The 20,040-nt window shown below is 42.6% G+C and overlaps 1 protein-coding gene across 3 annotated transcripts in view; it reads left to right on the top strand.

Moving 5' to 3' along the window:
- CNTN1 (contactin 1) overlaps positions 1 to 20,040 on the top strand; it is an 895,734-nt gene that overhangs the window by 744,662 nt on the left and 131,032 nt on the right. For all 3 annotated transcript variants that reach the window (XM_069228856.1, XM_069228858.1, XM_069228855.1), the window contains one exon: positions 18,774 to 18,932. In XM_069228856.1, the coding sequence (XP_069084957.1) occupies positions 18,774 to 18,932 (159 nt within the window). The remainder of the gene's footprint in view (positions 1 to 18,773; positions 18,933 to 20,040) is intronic.

Genomic DNA, 20,040 nt, shown 5'->3' with positions numbered 1-20,040 from the left:
ATGTCCCAACTTCATTACTACTCATCAGAGGACATGACTACCTTAATTCATTTTGGTACCGGGAGTCATCAAATTTCCACTTTCATATTTTTCAGATTACTCATACCTATATTGCCCACCACTAGTGTTAAGAAAATAAGGAATTGTATTGTGAGTTTGAAGACTACATGTCCCAGAATGCACAGGTTATGTCACATTAAGGATACAAACACCACTGACACTTTCAGTGACTCTTTTATGATGGCTATGTCATCTATGAAGATATTTTAAATGGTCATTGTGAGAAAACAGGGTTGATTGCAGAGGTCCCCTAAATGTTTGCTGCCATTTTTCACTTTTTGGTGGTGTTTTCCTAACTCTGGTGCCCTGGGTATTGCTAACCAGTCCCAGGGCCTGTGCTCTATGTAGAATGAGTGTGCAAATTAGGCTAGTCATAATTGGCTATGTCACCCTTCTTATAAGTCCCTAGTATATGGTAGGGCATGTAGGTTTAGGGAACCCAACACAGGTAGTGCCCCCATAGGTGCACTGCTGAGGTGCTCAGTGTAATTTTAAAGGCAGGACTGCCTTGCTGGCTGCTTTTAAACTAACGTTATATGCAAATTCAACTTTAGAATTAAAAGTACTTCCAAAGTCTTAAACTACCTTATTTTTACATATACGTCACCCCTAAGGTGTGCCCTAAGTGCCCCTAGGGTTGGGTGCCATGTAACTATAAGAAGGGACCTTATAAAAATTGTTTTATATGCCCTGGTGAGGTATAATAAATCCCACAACTTGCCATTGTTGGATTTAATATAACTAGTTCAGGTAAAGAGTTTAAAAGAGTTTTAAAACTCTACCTGAAAGTTGCCAACTTCATCTCTGTAGTGCCCTTTTCTGATTGGCCAGCCTCTGGCAGCCAGGCCAGGCTGCTTTGATGAGGTGTGAAGTGGCTTGGGCTTACAACAAAGGAAATGCCTGGGGGAGGAGAGCTGCCTGAGCAAATACTGAAACAGAATGGGGGGAGAGCAGCCAAACTGGTCTTCAAAGGAGGAAAAGACATTTGGAGCAGCTCAGGACCTCCCCCATTTCCTGCAACCCCAGACAATGAGGTGCCCTCTTGATTAGATTAAGAGAGGGTGTGTTTAGGATTTTTAGCCACACCAGTAGGTGGCCTCAGCCAGGTCTAACCTCCAAAAATCAGTTTCAGCCATGTTTGATTTTTGAAGAATGTTGATCCCAGGAATTGATTTTTGCCACACTTCCCAGGAAGTGGTCATCCAAGGGGGTCGTGGCCTGTCTGTGGTTGGACAGATGGCCCCCCACTGCTTTTTACCCCAGGAGCAAGGATACATTTGGCAGAGCTGCACCCACACCTCAGATCCCTTCTGGAAGAACATCCTGGTGAAAAAGGACTGCCCTGCTGGACCCCTGGCCTACGCCTGGACACTGCACTCACTCACAAGGACTGCACCATCTGCACACTTTAGGCTTCAACAAGAAAATGACTTTGCCTTGCTTCTGCATCTCCAAGAGTGGAATCCCTGTAAGCTACAGGTACAAAGGAGTTGCCCAGAGTCCACTGCATCAAGCACTGCAAGAATAGCTCATCTGACCAGCATCCAGTGGCCATTTGAGGATTCTGACAAGGTGCATTCTGGGAATTTGGGAATTGTAGTCCCAACTCACAAGGAGCAACTCAGAGCTTCTAGAACCTTGGCTCAAGTTATGGACACTTCATGGACTCAAAAAGGATGACTGGAAGAAGATCCAGAAGTTTGGAGTCATTTGGAGCCACTGTAAACAGCTCCATTCGTTTAAGAAGTGACTTGTAGTCCCAGACCCCAAGAGGCAAACCAGAGCCTCTGAACCCTTGGCTAGTGCTGTGGACCACTTTCCTGTATCAAGAAACACTTCTGAAAGTAAGTGTAACAGTGTTACATCGTGGGTGGCCTGAACCCTGGACTTTGACCTTGTCCACTGTGACCTTTTTTAACCCTTTGAGCACTATTCGCTTCTAAGCGCTAGAAGTACTTTTATTCTTTAAACATTCATATCTCAGGTTCCCTACATTGGATTTTTGTCATTTTAGTGTAATTGTAGAGGCTTTATTGTGTTTTGTGTTTTACTTATTTACTGTGATTTTTAAATGCTTTACATGCCTTTTTCCTAAGTTAAGCCTTGTGGCTCATTGCCAAGCTACCAAGGGTTGAGCTGGGTTTAATTTATTGAGGCCTAACTGGACCTAAGTGGAGGTGTATCAGGGTCGGCACTACCCGGGTTCGTTGCGATACCCCAGGCAACGTGGAGCAGTTCCCCGGGGGCGCCTTTCAGCTTCCAGACGTGACATCATCCAGCGTCAACCAGGATCTTAAAGACGGAAACCGGAACTTCACAAGGCGAGCGGCGTCTCAGGAGGCGAAGGTGGAAGGATCGGACAAGGAGGAGAGCCAATGCGGGACAACAACGAATGACAGGACAGAGGGAGCGACGTCCAGGACGATACAAAGCGAACTGTCATCCCAGGAAGACCGGACGGCCACTTGAGCCAGCCACATCCCCGGAGAGACGTGGCTCATGCAGGTAGGTGCCTGCTTACTGAGCCCCTTGGGGTATTGTTGGTAGAAGGATATTATTTAATAGCAGGATCGCTAGTTTTTGTTTGTTTTGTTTTTGCTTCATAGCTTTCCTTTCCTTTCTCCGCCACTACCTCTCCGTATGATTTTTTTGTTGTTGTTTCACATACAAGACGGGCTCCGCAAAAAGAGGTAGAGAGCTTTGATGAACAGTCCACTCAAATCCCAAAATACTTACCGGACTGGGGTTCCCAGACTGGCTGTTCACCGAAACGTTCGTCTCTCACACTAATAACACTTGTTTTCTTAGGATAAGAATTATCACTGACTTTAATTTCCACTAGCATGTTGGTGTAGCCCTGCACTCCTTGGCCTATTAAAACTTTAATTGAGACAGAGAAGTATACTTACCTTTGGTTTCGGTTTCCCATTTCTCCTTGGGGATTCCATGACGGCGAGGCGCTCCGACCATGGACTCCTGTCGAACAGAGAGAAAATAAAGAGAACATTAAAGGGATTCCCAGACCCAGAAAGAAGAGGAATTGAGAACAGGGCATCTAAAAAGGAAAAGAAAGAAGAAGGGAAGAAACGAGGAACATATGACATAAAGTGAACATCAGAGACTATATGGACAGAATATAGTAAATAAAACATATTACAAAAGACCATCAAGTTTAGGCGTCTTCCATTTCCAATGGCAAAGAACCCCAACAGGAGGTTACTGGCCTATTGCTAAGTGTAGGTACTTACCTGCCCTTACCAATAATCCACTTTCCAACAGTCATTCTTATTTGCCTGATAGGAAGAGCTAGGAGGAAATGAGATTTATTTGTCCGTAAAGTCCTTAGCACAGGTTTTGGAGAAGCTATTTTGCACCACCCACTAAATAGAGCTCCTATTGTTTTCCAAGTGTTCATAATACACAAACCATGTTCTTTGATAATACCTTTGGTCCCACACAGTACTCTATTAATGTTAATATTCTGGGCAGCTGCAATTTCTAGTTTCTCCCTCCATTTTCTGCACGGAGCCTGCACTTCCGCAGTATTCTCGTCGTAGGTTGCACTTCATTATCAAACTCAGAAGTGCCTTGAAGGTGTAGTGAAAAACAATTTATAAATATTTGGTTTTGTACATAAAATACATTGAATATAGAAGTTGAAAATGAAATTAAGTACAAAGCTAAATAATCTATGTTAAACCATTTAGCTTTTTGAGACATTTTGGAAAACTACAGGTTTAACAATATGTTTTATGGATTTTCCAGATTTCGTGCCTGACCATATATTTATAAAGCCATTGCTGACTTGGCTATAAAGCAAAAACATTACTACATTTTAGCTACAGTTGGGTTCATAAATTTAGATCCTCGTTTAGGTTATGCTTCTGCTGATTCAATTTGGTTGGAATTGAACAATATTAACAATTTTGCAATGCTGCAATAAAAGTTTTTTTTAATGTGGTTGCCATCTAAAACCATACTGGATTATTGACATGGGGTGCTCATATTTTATTTCAATGCTAACTTTAGTTCTTTTTGTACAGAAGCTGTATGAAGCAGATGTGACACTGCCCAACATTATAGGTAGTTCATATGACAAATATAACACATGGGCGCTTGCAATATATTGACAAAAACAGTTTCTAATTTCCTTTTCACATTAGAGGTGTGGCTTTTCCAGTAACTTGTAATAAGAAAACGAGGTAATTACTTAACTGTACTAAATTTTACAGTTTAGTTATTGCGTCCTAATGGCTACTGCCAGGTTGAAAGGCAAATTACAGTGCATAATTATATCTGCAGTTTAAACAGTGAAATGGGAGCTGGCTTTTCTTTGTTCTTATCTTATATTTTTAAATGAACAGCAGAAAAAAATATATTTGAGGCAACACAGTATACCTCATTACTGGAAAGACAGAAATTCTGCATGTTTCTAAACATTCTGAGACACAATCTGACTTACATTAACTTGACTTTAATATTTTTCATCAACAAAATATCAGCTGCTTTTTGGTGTGTTTAATTTTACTCTGCAGACTCATTTTATTCTTCGTGTCTACAAACATACTGTCCCTTTTATATGAATGAGGAAGACACAAATGAATTAACCTTTTTTGGAAAGGTGGTAATGTGACCATGTATTATGAATAATAAATTAGCCTCTACGATATGTTAAAAGGATATTGCAACTAACTTAAATGATATTATTTTTATTACAATTATTATATAATATTCGGCAGTTTTTTTTGTTCTGGTTGTACAGATTCATGCAATATCAGCATCTATGAATAATTGCAGGTCGAGGCTCATAGCATTCACAATCAAACTGACGTTAACTAAGGCAGGGAAATCCAAACATAACATGTCTCCATATACAGACTCAACAGTGACCATAACTGTTATGAGTCTAGGTTCCAACTTCATTCCATTCATATACGAACATCCTAGCTTGATTCTTGTGGCCCAACCCAATGGCTGGAGCCTGTCATATTATTCCATCTTCTACACCATATTTCTAAAGCACCTGAGCCACGTCCTCCCATAGAGCAGACACAGATAGCCTATTGAACCCACATTCTTCCTCATGCTGGAGGGAAACAGCCATTACAGCACAATCATTACCACGCATGAGCGTTATCACATAGCAATTACCACGCATATGTCTTTATCACGCATGCCTTTACCATCAATATACCCTTACCATGCATGCCTTTACAATGAATTGCGTTGTAAAGGCATGAATGGTAAAGGCATATGCGTGGTAAAGGTTTTAAAGGCAAGTATTATACTTTTAATCTTGTTAAGACATTAATGGTACAGGTGTATGCGTGGTGTATGCGTGGCAAAGGTTTTGCAGATAAGTACAGGTAAGCATTAAGGCCCTCATTACAACATTGGTCGGCGGCTATTGTACCGCCATCAGGCCTCAAATCCGCCGGCCGTAATTTGACACAGCGGGCCCAGCGGGGAGTACGGCCATAACATTGCAGCCGGCTCCTAATGGAGTCTGCGGCAATGTGGCGGTCCACTGTGGCAATCCATTGTCCGTAATTTGGGCAGTGGAATGCTTGATGGGGCTGTGCATGGGGACCCCTGCACTGCCCATGCCAAATGCATGGGCAGTGGAGGGGCCGCCAGGGGACCCACGTTTCACCCATTCCACCAACTGTTCCATGGCGGTATTTACCGCCATGGAACAGCTGGCGGATGGGGACTCGTAATCCGCAGGGCAGTGCTGCTTGCAGCGCTCCCCTGGGGGATTACAACCGACAGGACCGCCATGGCTGTGGCCTGGAAGTCCCGGCAGTATGACCGTGGGGAGACCGCCACGGTCATAAAGCAGGCTTTAGTACCGCCAGTCTGTTGGTGGTACTAACGCCACTTTGAGGGCCTAAGTGTTTTAATTGTTTTTAATAAATATATATGTATGCATATGTATATATATATATACATATATATATATATATATATATGTATATATATATATATATATATATATACATATATATATGTGTGTATTTTAGGGTTTAAGGTGGGTACTGGTTTTTGGGTGGTATGGGCATTTTTAGGTTTTAGGGTGGCTCTAGGTCTTTGGGAAGTGAGAGCATTTTTAGGTTTTAGGGTGGGTATGGGATGTAGGGTGGTGAGAGTTTTTTAAGTTTTAGGGTTGGTATGGACTTTTGGGTAGTAAGGGCATTTTTAGGTTTTAGGGTGCGTATGGGTTTTTGGGTGGTAAGGGCATTTTTAGGTTTTAGGGTGGGTATGGGTTTATGGTGGTAAGGGTTTTTTAGGTTTTAGCATGGTGTTGGGTTTTGAGTGGAAAGGCCATTTTTAGGTTTTAAGGTGGGGGTGGGTTTTTGGGTGGTAAGGGTTTTTTAGGGTGGATATGGCTTTTTGGGTGGTAAGAGCATTTTTAGGGTTTAGGGTGAGTATGGATTTTTGGTGGTAGAGTGTTTTTAGGTTTTAGAGTGGGAATAGGTTTTTGGGTGGTAAGGAGTTTTCAGGGTTTAGGGTGGGTATGTTTTTTTGGGTGGTAAGTGCATTTTTAGGTTTTAGGGAGGGTATGAGTTTTGGGGTGGTAAGAGGTTTTTAGGTTTTACAGTGGGTATGGGTTTTTGGGTGCCAAGCGTGTTTTAGGTTTTAGGGTGGGTATGGGTTATTGGGTAGTAAGGGTGTATTTAGGGTTAAGAGTGGGTACGGGTTTTAGGGTGGTAAGGGTATTTTTATATATATATATATATATATATATATATATATATATATATATATATATATATATATTTGTGTATTGGATATACTTACCACTTTACTTTTTACCACCATATGCTTTGGTAAAAACTTTTGTTGTAAATACATGCGTGGTAATGCCCATGTGCTACATTTTAAAGGCATGCGTGGTAAATGCATGCATGGTTCCATCATACATCCCATGCCATAGTGCCTCCTCCTTCACCCATGCCCAGTATATTACGTTGTTCCTCCACGTGCCACACATAGTACCTCCCACAGCCTTGCAAGCCAATAAGTGTTATAGCCAACTTTAACATCAGTTCAATAAATCCATTGCTCACTTTTTAAATTTTAGGTCTTGGAAATCCTCCCAGCAAACATTCCTCAGGTTCACATACAACCTGTCTGCCAAGTGTCCCACCAAATGCTGGGTGACCTGCTCCCAATAGAACCCAATTAGGAGGCAGGTCCAAACCAGGTGAAAGAAATCTACTGACAGTGATGCACATTGCGGGCAAAGTCTGTGCTTGCCTCCATAAATTCTGCCTATTTTCCAAGGCAATAGATATGTCTGATGGAAAAAATTTAACTGGGTGAATTTGAGCCTGTTGATCCCAGACAGTTACTGGCTATATGCCAATAATCTCTCCTATTTCTTGTCTTCGAATTTTGCATCAATATTCATCTCTCCTTCATCTTAGCTCTCTCCAGCCTATTACGCATCATCTTATTTAGGGGCTTATAAAACTATGTTACCAAGTAATGATCAGCCCCAGTGGTCATCAAAAGTTGTAGTACCTCATGTTGTTGTTTATATTCTGCATGCATTCCCCACAAGCTCTCAAATATCCATATCATCGACCCATATATATCAGAAATTACCCCAGGGCCAGCCCATAGTTGGCAATAAATGATTCCAGGGTATAATTGTCCCACTTGAGTAACAATCTCCAACCATTGATATCCTTGCCTCAGTCCAGTAAAATGGGCCCCCTCTATAGGGTCACCCCAGGTTTTTGCCTTCCTCTGCTTTCCTTTGCAGAACCCTATTTCCGTTGTCTGTAGAACTCTGTCTTCACCTCTGCTAATCAGTGGTATAGTGCTTGTGCTCTCTTTCTGAACATGTTAAAATTGGCCTACACCTGATTGGTACATTTAGTTTTCTTAAATCTCTAGTAAATGGTACTACATGTACCCAGCCCCCATAAATTACTGGGCACTATTGGGCTGCTGCACGCATTGTGCCACCCACCAAAGTAGCACTGTAAATCATGTATCCAGGTGTGCCAATGCAGCCTGGATGTACTGTTTTAAACTGTAATTTCAACATGGCAAAATAAGCCCTCTGCCAGGCCTAAACCTTTATTTTTAATGCCTATAAGTCATCCCTAAGCCAGACCGTAAATGCCCATGGGACAGGGTGCCTGGTATTTAAAAACTAAGGTATGTATATTTAATGTTTTATATGCTGTGGCAGTGAAAAACCTCCAAGGTCATTTTTTCCCCTAGGCTGGCTCTCCCATACGTTAACACTGGTTTACACCATTACAATTAATAGGTGCTAAATCCAGTTTAAGAGTAGCTAGAAAATGGTACAGGGACTCCTTTTAATAATAATTTGAATTCCAACTTAATGGTCACGTCAAATTTATATTACTGTTTTGGAAATGACACTCTTAAAAAGTTGTTATTTTCCTGCCTAAAACAAAAAGACCAGGCAGTGTCCAGCTGTCACCTGACCCCTGTTAACTCTCATGTTGTGAGATTTGCATAGCTCCCAGGAAGTGGACCTACCCTGAACTTCAAAGGATGCCTATTGTGTCACTGACATATGAAGCTCACATGTAGGACTAACTCCCCTTTGTCTATCTAGTCAGAGCTGGCACTAAATCTAGTGGGAATAGAGGAACTCACCAGAACTAGTGTAAGGGGGTGGACAAAAGCTTGCCCCACATACCACTGCTCAAAACAGTTCCTGGACCTGTAAAGATCAGAAGAAGAACTGACCTGCTATCTGAAATCTGAAGTAAGACTTGACCTGCTTGCCTTGAAATCAGCATCCCAGAAATGATTTCCAAAAGTAAGTTGTCACATGTCCTGTTTGACCTACAGGTACACAATAAACTTCCAAATGCCTCTCTACCTGCAACTGCCCAGCTGATCAGTTTCAACATGACCTGCCCGTTACCCAGCTGCTGGTCTCTGTTGTAGTGCATCGTAACCCCCCAAGTGGTGTAACCTAGGTTCTGGCACCTTGGCTTTTGTTAGAGTGTATTCCTACTCGCTGCAAACTGCAAGAAGTGGTACTTAAAAACATTTTACCAACATTCTTCCTGGAGAACTGTGGGAGTAGGGGCTCACCATTGAAGCCACAGCTGAGAACTTTGTACCTCCAGTCGACCTCAACTTCCCAGTTTGCCACGCTGAAAGAGATATGACTCACATAAGAGCCCCAATGTAGAGGGATTCATCAAGGCCAGTGCCGAGCAGTGTCAAATCGACATTGAGGCCTTCCTGTGCATAGACCTCAGACATCACCCGCTGGGAGCTTCCCTGCCTTTGCCAATGAATGCACTGGAACCCTGCTCTTCAGCAACTTGCCATCGTCAAGCCCCACTTTGGAACCAGATTCCATTCTGCCTAGCCGGTGACTCCTCAGAGATCACTTTTTCTCCACAGAAATTTCTAAGTCAGAAGGTAAACTTTCCACAAGGATAAACCTGGTCCATGTATCTGACCTGAGCTTCATTGTGGTCGGCCTTAACTTTTAACTTTGACTTGGTCTAGTGTGACTAGATAACCGCAATTGGCACTTTGTGCTTTTGGTGCTATGTTTACTTCAAACTCTAAACATTCTCATCTCAGATTCAACTTATTAGAGTTTTGTCATTTGATGTCATTTTATTTATTAAAATATTCTAATTTTTTCTAAATTGGTTTAGGTTTTTTCTTGTGTTGTGTTTTCACTTTATTACTGTGTGAGTGCTGAATAAACACTTTACATATTCCATTTAAGTTAAGGCTGACTGTTCTGTAGCAAGCTACTATATGGTTGAGCACAGGTTTATTTAGTGACTCTAGTGGTTCACTTTGACAAGGATTGGGGTTATTATGTAAGGTAGATTCTCACCCTCCTCAACTAACACTTATTTTTTTTACAACTATGAACAGCAAATCCATGGTAGCTAGCACCATGCTAAGATTGTTTTTTCTCACAAGCTTTGGGTACCTGTTAAAACATTAATTTTAATATATAAAGAGCCAGTGTTTGTCTTTAAGTGGTGCTGAAGTGCTGGGTCTCATATTGCTGACATCTAATAGGGTGGCATTGCTGGGCCATGGACTTTATTGTCTAACGTTGAAACAATTAGACACTGAGCTCATAGTATATGATACTGGCTTTTCTTTGACAGTGGTGTGGGGTCACTGCGCCCAGCACATATTGACTGGCACAAAAACTACATCATAATGGAAGCAGGGAGAGCTGAGGCAGGACACAGACATTCCAGTTCCTCCAAATTCCTCTGTTGCAAAAAGTATCTGACAAACTCTGGTTTAACCTTAAATGTAGCCAGAAAGCCCTTTATATGAGGGAGAAATTGAACTGTAATATGCACTGTCTCATGTAAAAGGTGGATTCAAATCTTTACACTCAAATCTTTAATGTTGGGTGGGGGAGAGTCACAAATGGGGGCCTATTCACAAACTGCATTTTGTAGTACATTTAGTAGTATTTCGCTAGTACTACTTATGTACTACAAAATTCTATTCACTTACTTACATGAGGTGACCTTTGCCTCTCTTATCGTCTGTGGAGAGATTGTTAACACTTAATTCTACAGTTTAGTAGTAAATGTGAGCAGGATGGGGGAGTGGCTGGAAAATGAGGAATGCTTACTACAAAATGGGAGGGATTTAGAGTGGGGTAAGAAGAGGTTTAAGGAGGGCTAAAGAGGGATTTAGGAAGAGGTATGTACCCACCCCCAAAAGAATAAGACTGTCCTCTTCAGAAACTGCACTTCTAAACCTACAACAGACAAAAATGTCAGCTCAGACCAGAAGTAAGCTCAGCACCATACATGGCGAACCACTAGTACTGCAACTCCCTTGCACAGGAAATAATTGAGCTAACCAAAATTGGAGGCGATATAGGAGTGCCAGACCAGCGAGCCCCCATACATGAGATTGGGCCAAGTAACATGAGGCGCTGGCTGAGGTGGAGGTGAGGACTGGGCGCAGGGGATTCTGGTGATTCTCAGCCCAGGGAACTTGGTTATCTGCTTTTAGCCTCTGGTCTCACTCAGAAAGCCAATGGATATCTGGTGCTGAGCGCTGCGCAATTATTGCATTGCAGTTAGGACTGAGAATTATGATTGCTTTGATGGGAGTGCTTCTCCAGACTTTCTGCCTCATTACGAGTTTTGCGGTCTGAATGCAGGACCACAAGTGGTACCCCCCCACCCTATCACAATGTTCCTGCTGTTCTAACTAGGAGAAAAATTGTAATAGAGTATTCCTGCCAGTCAGACCGGTGGGAATCGTTCTATGAGATAGCACTCAGCTCCCTTAAAGGAGCCAAGTGCCATCTTGTAGCAAAGAGGGGTCGACCAGCACCCTCGGATTGCACACTGTCTGCAAAGTGCTGGGCAGCGGGGTCCACAGCACTCCCTCACTGCCAACCTTTCCATGCCGGTTTCACCGGCATGGAAAGGCTGGTGTTGAGGGGAGTTGTAATCAGCCAGGCATCGCTGAGTTCACGCTGCCCTGGCTGAGTACAACTCAAACTGCCATCACCACATCGGGAACAATGGGTGTAATTGGGCGGTCTGACTGTCAATGCGGGTGAGGCGGTCCTCAGACAGCCACACTCGTAATGAGGCAGTTTTGGAATTGCAATTGCTGCGTTGTTCTTTTTGCAGCAAGAATGTACTCAACAAGTATATGAAAAGTGGGACTCCTGGCAGTCATATGATATTCGTGAGTACAACTGGAAATACACTGAATACTGAATATTTGCATTATTAATGCGGGATGACTCACATGTTGTCAGCTTCAAGCCAAAATTGGTCTGGGGCCATGACGGGTAGTTTACACTGATGCAAGATGTGTCATTTTTTTCAAATGTTATATTTGTTTGAAATAGCACTGTTTTCTCACTAGTCATCACACATACCTTTATATGTGTAGACTGCTGCCTATTCCTCAATGGCTAGAATCATAATATTCAAGTTCCGAGCAGTGGGGTTGATATTCTTGTGTTCAGTAATGGTGGCAAAATGCTTTGAGATCAGTATGTTGCCCATTGGTTTGATGATAGTGAACTCGGATAACATTAACAATTAATGACAGTGGCATTTTTGGCCCTTGGGGAAAGCCAGAACAATATTAATACATATTTTGTGTTCCTAAAAATCGTGTCAATGATGAAAATAATCAGCATGATAGTTCACATGGGCAAAGGTAGATTGCTTGCAGGTGCAAGGATGGAGTTAGGTCATTAAGACCTTGAGACAGCTGATTTTATGGCATTTCACTTTTATCTGGTGACTCTGTTAACTGTGAAGTGTTTAAATATATATTTATGTTTTTGCTTTTATTACATTTTAAGTCATAGTATTTTAATACATGTGAGCACTACTTGATTTCTTGTAACCACAGGTGTAAAGGTTGACTTACGAGTATTGCATAGTATGTTGTTTATGTTTTTGACAAAATGGCATTGTTTAGATTGGAAAAGGCTGTTAAACAACTGAAACACGTCTCTCTCAGCCTCTCTGAGCTGCAGGGTCGGGAGAGGTCCAACACATTAAAATGCTTTTAATTCCCTCACTCTTCGTGTGCGTGTCTCATCCTTGAAGGTGTTGGTGAGGTAGCTTGGATTATATATATATATATATATTTACTTTAAAAAACAAAGGTTACAGGGACATTATAGTTAGGCTCACATTTTAAACGTAAAAAATGATAGAAATTCACCAGTTATAGTTAGAGTTATCTCAAGTAACTATAACTCATGCCCTAAGATACCTGTAACTCGCGCCTGCGCCATACACAGTTTTTTCATCAAAAAGTTTACTGCAAATATTACATTATCCATAATGTTATCAATAATGTCATGAGTGACATAGGCCCTCATTCTAACCCCGGCAGTCTCAGACCGCCGGGGCCAGGGTCAGCGGGAGCACCGCCGACAGACCGGCGGTGCCCCGCAGGGCATTCTGACCGCGGCGGTTTGGCCGCGGTCAGAAAGGGTAAACCGGCGGTCTCCCGCCGGTTTACCACTGCCCTTAGAATCCCCCATGGCGGCGCAGCTTGCTGCGCCGCCATGGGGGATTCTGACACCCCCTACCGCCATCCTGTTCCTGGCGGTTCGCCCGCCAGGAACAGGATGGTGGTAGGGGGTGCCGCGGGGACCCTGGGGGCCCCTGCCGTGACCATGCCAATGGCATGGGCACGGCAGGGGCCCCCGTAAGAGGGCCCCACAAAGTATTTCAGTGTCTGCCTAGCAGACACTGAAATACGCGACGGGTGCAACTGCACCCGTCGCACCTTCCCACTCCGCCGGTTCAATTCTGAGCCGGCATCTTAGTGGGAAGGTTGATTTGCCCTGGGCTGGCGGGCGGCCTTTTGGCGGCCGCCCGCCAGCCCAGGGCAAATCCCAAAATACCCTCAGCGGTCTTTCGACCGCGGAGCGGTATTTTGGTGGGGGAACTTCGGCGGGCGGCCTCCGCCGCCCGCCGAAGTTAGAATCACCCCCATAATCTGTAAGGTAATTAACAGTGCATGGTGAGCCAGTTTCTGTGGCCAACACCTATACCAACCAAAACATGCAAGGCTGCCCTCCCAAGGCCGATCTTGGCCCGGGGACCCCATCCCCCAGGGTCTGGGCCAAACATTTAATGTTTTTTGGGCAGGGCTGCACTGCACTCTTCCCCAGACCGATCTTCACCCCAGTGACCTCATCCCCTGGGGACCAGCCTAATAAATACATTAATTTTTTGGGGAGGAATGGGGCCACAAAGGCTGCTCTCCCCAGGGCCGATCTTGGCCCCAGGGACCCCATCTCCCAGGGCCCAGCCTAAACATTTTTTTTTTTTAGAATGGGAACTGCACGGCCCCCCTCCACAGACCGATCTCGGCCCCGGGGACCCCTTCCCCTAGAGCCCAGCCTAAATATCATTTTTTTTTTTTAGGGGAGGGGGCCATTCAGCCCCCCTCACAAGGCCAATATTGGCCCCAGGGACCCCATCCCCAAGGACCTGGCCTAATTATTATTATTAAAAACAATTCGGAGGGGGCCGTGTGGCCTTTCTCACCAGGGCTGATCTCAGCCCCGGGGACACCATCCCCTAGGGCCAGCCATGTGCCTTGGGTGCCCCCCAGGGCACCCAGTCACAATGTTGGGGACCATGGGATAGCCTGAAGGATCCCACGGTCTCGACTGGCTTGCCACTTCCTGCGGGAGCCAGCACTGCTGTCACAGAGAGGGAACTGCCAAACCAGCTCCCTGTCTGTGAGAGCAGTTTTCTCTGTGTGCCTTCCTGCCTCTCCACGGGCAAGTAGGCAGAAAAACCCTCTGCTCCTATGAAGGTGTGCTGTTTGACATTGGAGCAGAGCGTTTGCTGTGACTTGGCTGCAGCTGTCAAAGCTGCCGCCAAGCCACAGCAAAGAGCTATGTCCCAGGGGTGGGCACCCTAGGACATAGCAGGAGCCCGCTCTGGTGGGTGGAAATCCCCAGTGCCATCAGTGGCTCCTTGAGGGGACCACCATCCCATGAAAATAGTCCCGGGGAGGTGGCAGTCCCTGGGGCTGCAGGAGTCTGAAACGGACCATCTTTCTATATTTTAGTTTTTACCATGTGGAGGTGGTGCTCCTGGGGCTGCGAGGAGGCTGTGTGGCCCCCACATAGAATTATATTAAGGCCCCAATGTGGTGGTCCCTTGGGCTGGGGGCTGGGGTGGGGGGGGTTGCACAGCCCCCCACAACTCCACATAGAATTATAGAATTATATTCAAGCCCTAGGGAGGTGGTGGTCCCCAGGGCTGCAGCGGGGCGGGTGCCCCCGCATTAGTTTTGTTTTTTAGCCCCATGGAGGTGGTAGTTCTTGGGGCTGCGGGGGGGCCAGGTGGCCCCTTTTTATAAATCGTGAAAGCCCAGGGGAGGTGGTGGTCCCTGGGGCTTTGGGAGTTGTGGGCCCGCATTATATTAGCAATGCCCCGGGGACTTGGCCTACCCGTGGGCTTCAGAATTACAAAGCTTGGGAGACCGGGCTTAATTTAGTTTTTTTCACCTGATCCACTGCGACTACCAGTGAACCATTTAAAAAAAAAAAATGCTTTTTAGCCTGGGTGGGGGCAGCACCAAAGCTAAGGGGTCAACATGACTGCCAACACTTCCTTGGTAAAGTGTTAGCAGCCAATCAGATGTCAGCATGAAATCGAGAGGGGTCACAAATTCTTCGTATCCCTATAAGTACAAATTTGGATTTCCTTTCATTTCTCAAAAACTACTGAAGGGATGTACACCAAATAACAAACAGGGCTCTTTCTGGACCAAGAGCTACCTTTCTGCCAAATTTGGGGTAATTCCGTTCAGTGGTTTGGACGCTATCGCTGTTCATAATCGCTATGGTAAAATGAATGGGTAAAACTTGTTTTGGGACCCCCCCTTTTTTCTTGGCCCCACGTGATGGATCACCCCAAAACTTTGCAGACAGCAGCTGACGTGAGTGTTGTATTTTCTTGGAACATTTTGTGAAGATTCATCAGACGGCGTCAAAGTTATTAGTAAAACAAAAAACACTTTTACTATAGGTCCTAACTATAACTACCTAGTGGCAACCGCCACTAGGTTTTATATATATATATATATGTATATATATATATATATATTATATATATATATAATCATCCCATGCTGCAGCTTCCTTTCTACAGCAGCTATGATGGCACAAACAGTGATGCAGGAGACCACCTGGTTTGTGATGCAAAAAGAGATTTTTTATTCCATGTGAACAAAAGTAAAAACAAAGCAAGGGTGAAGGTTGAGGAAAGAATTGTGGCTGACACATTTTGGCAAGACTCCTTTGACTGGGAGATGTGTGGTGTACATATATATGTATCCCCACTAGGTAGTTATAGTTAGAACCTGGTTTCTGTATAAAAAGCGATTTTTACTTGCCTATATCTTTGGCTTGATGAATCTTCACAAAACTTTTCAAACAAATTGCCATTACCATCAGGTGCTGCCGGGAAAGTTTCAGGGTGATCCGTCCGGGGAGCTGAGAAAAAAGGGGGGTCCCAAAACACATTTTCCTCACTCATTTTTCCATAGGGATTTTGAACAGCAATAGCACAAAAACTCATGGACAGAATCACACCAAATTAGGCAGGAAGGTAGGTCCTGGTCCAGAAGGAGTGTTTTATGTTGTTTTGGTGTAATTCTGGTCAGTAGGTTTAGAGAAAGTAAAGAAAATCCAAATTTTATATCTAGGGACTCGAAGGATTCGTGACCCCACCGGATTTTGTCTGATAACACTTCTACAACAGAAGTCGTTGAAGTGTTGTCAGCCATCTTGGGATCTTGGCTGAAGCTGAGTCCCAAAAAAAAAAGTACAAAAGAAAGAAAAGGGGCTAGTGTACAAACACCCTGACCACTTAGCTCTGGTGGACCTCCGCCAGGGCTAAAAAGGATTATTCTTATTTTACAAGAGGAGTTGCGGTGTAACTGGTTCCCTAAAAGGTGACTTTAACTCAAGCCCTCGCCGTTCACTGCTAATTACCACACAAATTATGATAATCATGCCATCTTTCATAACATCATTGATAATATCAATGTAATGTTATGTTTGCAGTAAACGTTTTTGAATAAAAACTGTGTATGGTGGGAGCATAAGTTATGGTTACCAAAGGCACGCGTTACAGTTACTTGAGGTAACAAACTATAACTGTTGAATTTCTGGTGAGGTATCTATCTTTAACTTGTGAATTTCGATGGTTTGGTACAGTTAAAATGTGAGCCTAACTATAACGTCCCTATAACCTTTCGTTTTAAGTGAATTTCTATGTTTTTTTTATTTCTATTTCCTAACTATAACGTCCCCTGTAACCTTTGTTGTTTTCTGTGAATATATATATGATTTAATTATAAAATATTTTTGCAACTTTTCGAATGTAAAATACATCTTTAAAATATTTTAAGTTAATATATTCACATATTTATGTTTCAATAAAAATACATTTATTTTTGGTTCTACATTAAAAAAAATATGTACATTAATTTACATTCATATTTATTATAAAAAGATGTTACTGTGTTTTTAAATTTTTAATAAAATGTTTACATTTTTCTTTATACTTTTCCATAGGGAGATATCTCTCCTGGTAGTGTAGACCTCCTTCTACATGTGAAATTATACTAGTAGCAACTTTACACTCAAACATTTGGCTCCATTGCCTGTTTCAGGAGGTGGAGACATGAAAGTCTGAACTTAGTAGCAATTGTACACTAGGAAATGGTCAATTGCCAAAGGTAGTAAAATTGCTTTGTTAGTAAGGTGTGCAGTCTTAGCATGTATTTCTCTGAGTCCCTTCACATAAATATGCACACTTAAGTCTTCTCCGAACAGGCAGTGGTGCATCAAAATAAATCTACATTTTAATATCGACCTATATAGACTCTACAATATTCACTTGCAGTATATTGTCAAGGTAAGTAGATATGGAGTCTGACTAGTGAATTGTTACTTCTTTGTGTATACTTACCTTGACAATATAATGGTAGTCCAACTTTTAGAGTCTATGTGTGTTTAGGTCGATATTTCTGTCCATGATTTTTTGACTCACAACTTAATCCGCCCAGTGTTTTCATAAGAAAAGAAAGAAACATTTTGTTTAATTATTCACTATGAGAATACCACACTGCACAGCCGCAATGAAATACTTTTAGACAACTGTAACCGAATGGTTATAAAGGGGCATCAGACATGGGTGAAAAAGGAAAGGATGGCATAGTTATTCCCAAATCGTCATGAGAGCAAATTACAGTTCGTAAGGCTGAGAGAAATAGTACATGACTCTCCACAAATTAGTTACAAATGGAAAATATGTGATTTAGGTGAGCACTGTTAACAAAAACATTCTACCTGGTGCAACAATGGCTGCTAAAGGAAGATGGACTATTTGGGCAACACCTTCCTAGGGATCAAATAATTAAGTCATACTAGAGGAACCTTTTTAGACTATAACACCAGGATTATGTACAAAGTAAATAAAATGCATTAGGCCCTTAATCAAACCACTGACTATGTTAGTCTGGGGGACGTAAAGAAGATATATTAATAAACTGAAGATTTCCCTTAATAATCACTCATGAATGATGATAGTGTACCTTTCTTGAAAGTAATAAGCTACTGTATGCCCAATACTAGAGTTAAATTAGTAGTGCCCGTGCTTTGAAACAATTCATACACCTTCAACCATATGTCTACAACCTCACATGCAGGAACATATACAATTTTCAGATATCACTGGTTACCTGTGCAAAAGGATTTGCTTCTGCATGTGCCATGATTAAGCGTCTGATCTTTCCAGAATGGGAAGTGGCCATAGAGGAGTTGGTGAATAACCACTAATGTTTATGTTTGTTGTTGTCTGCCAGCTCCTAGCCCTGAAGCACCCATTTATCACCCTGTGGGTAGATGTTTGCTTTGATATTGCTGCCCATAACCATTTGGTTGCAATACCAGTACTTTGTGAATGAGAGCAAAGAGATGGTAAATGCTGTGTATTGTAAGATTTTTTCTTTGGATTTGTAGTCCTTTACACTCATTCACTGAAAAAGGTTTGTTCTTAATAGTAAATGGATTTTGAAGGTGTCAATACATTGGTAAACATATATTTGAATAAATGTGAACATTTATGTATGAGTATCCACATTTTTGTTAAATAAATAACTGATGTCCTTTAACCAAATGTGTCTTTTAGGCCCACCAGGTCCACCCGGAGGTGTAAGAATAGAAGATATTAAAGACACGTCTCTTGTAATAACATGGAGCAGTGGAACAGACAATCATCAACCTATTTCCAAGTACACAATCCAATCGAAGAACATTCTTTCTGAAGAGTGGAAAGATGCCAAGACAGGTATAGTTTAACAATGTGGAAACTGATCAATGAGTAAACCAGTCCTATATATCGTGTTTCTGTGTCATGTGGCATATCTGCCCGGCAAGTAAATTAGCATGTAAAAACACATAAATTACAAAACATCTACTTGAAAAATTTGATTGTCAAAATCTCCACACCACTTTAATTTAGCCTAAAAAATATTGATATAAATTCCAGCCAATGCAAATGACACTACATATGATCTAATTCGAGTTAGAATAGGTAATCTCGTCCCATTCCTATGACAAGTGAGACATGAGTTTAAATGGATTTATTTTTGTAAAGGGTTGTATATTTGTATGGTGCTTTATCAATGCAGAGTTGTTTCTTAACTGCCTATTGGGCATCCATTGGACAGTCGAGGCTGTTTGGCATGTAAAGGGCCCACTTTCATCCTTCCTTAGGCAGATCACCTGCTCTATCTTCAGTTGATTGACGCAGTAGTAGTCTATTTCTGAAGAAAGTGTCCCCACCAACAGAGCAAGCACTTTTGTGAGAAAGGAATGCACCTAGAGGACACCATTTTTTATTTGTCTTGATCACCATTCATTTTTTCTCAAATCTGATGCTCAGGGATTTTATTTTCTTTATGCATGGGCCCATTGTTTTCTGTGCTCAGGACCACCATGCTTTAAACGATGGACCAGTGCAGGGAAATATGCATTGAATGACCACTTTCAATAAGTCATGCTTCTCAAAGCATGAAAAGTGGCATCCCTGTGCCAGATGAGGCACCGCCATTGATTAACTGCCACCTCAACCAGCAGAGGCTACGGAGGTTGAGAATTAGCAGTTCTTCCACTTCTAAATAAGGCCTTGTAATTGCAAGTTCATTTGGGCACACAAACTACGATATAGTGGTTCTTCTGTCCTGCCAAGCATTAAGTGACGGCATTTGTTTTGACCAGATATTGTTGCAGTCTGTATATTTTCAATGTGTTATTCCATGTGGAATCCTCAACACAAATCATTCCCCAAGAATATCTACTCAACACACTGCAATGAGGCGACTTTTATAAAAAAGATGTTTCTCAAGGTTGAAAGCACTTTTGGACTTTGGAAGCATGCAGATGTTCACAAAGAA

Source organism: Pleurodeles waltl, chromosome 4_1 (genome assembly GCF_031143425.1).
Source record: "Pleurodeles waltl isolate 20211129_DDA chromosome 4_1, aPleWal1.hap1.20221129, whole genome shotgun sequence".
Lineage (NCBI taxonomy): Eukaryota > Metazoa > Chordata > Amphibia > Caudata > Salamandridae > Pleurodeles > Pleurodeles waltl.
This window is presented reverse-complemented; position numbering and strand designations above follow the sequence as displayed.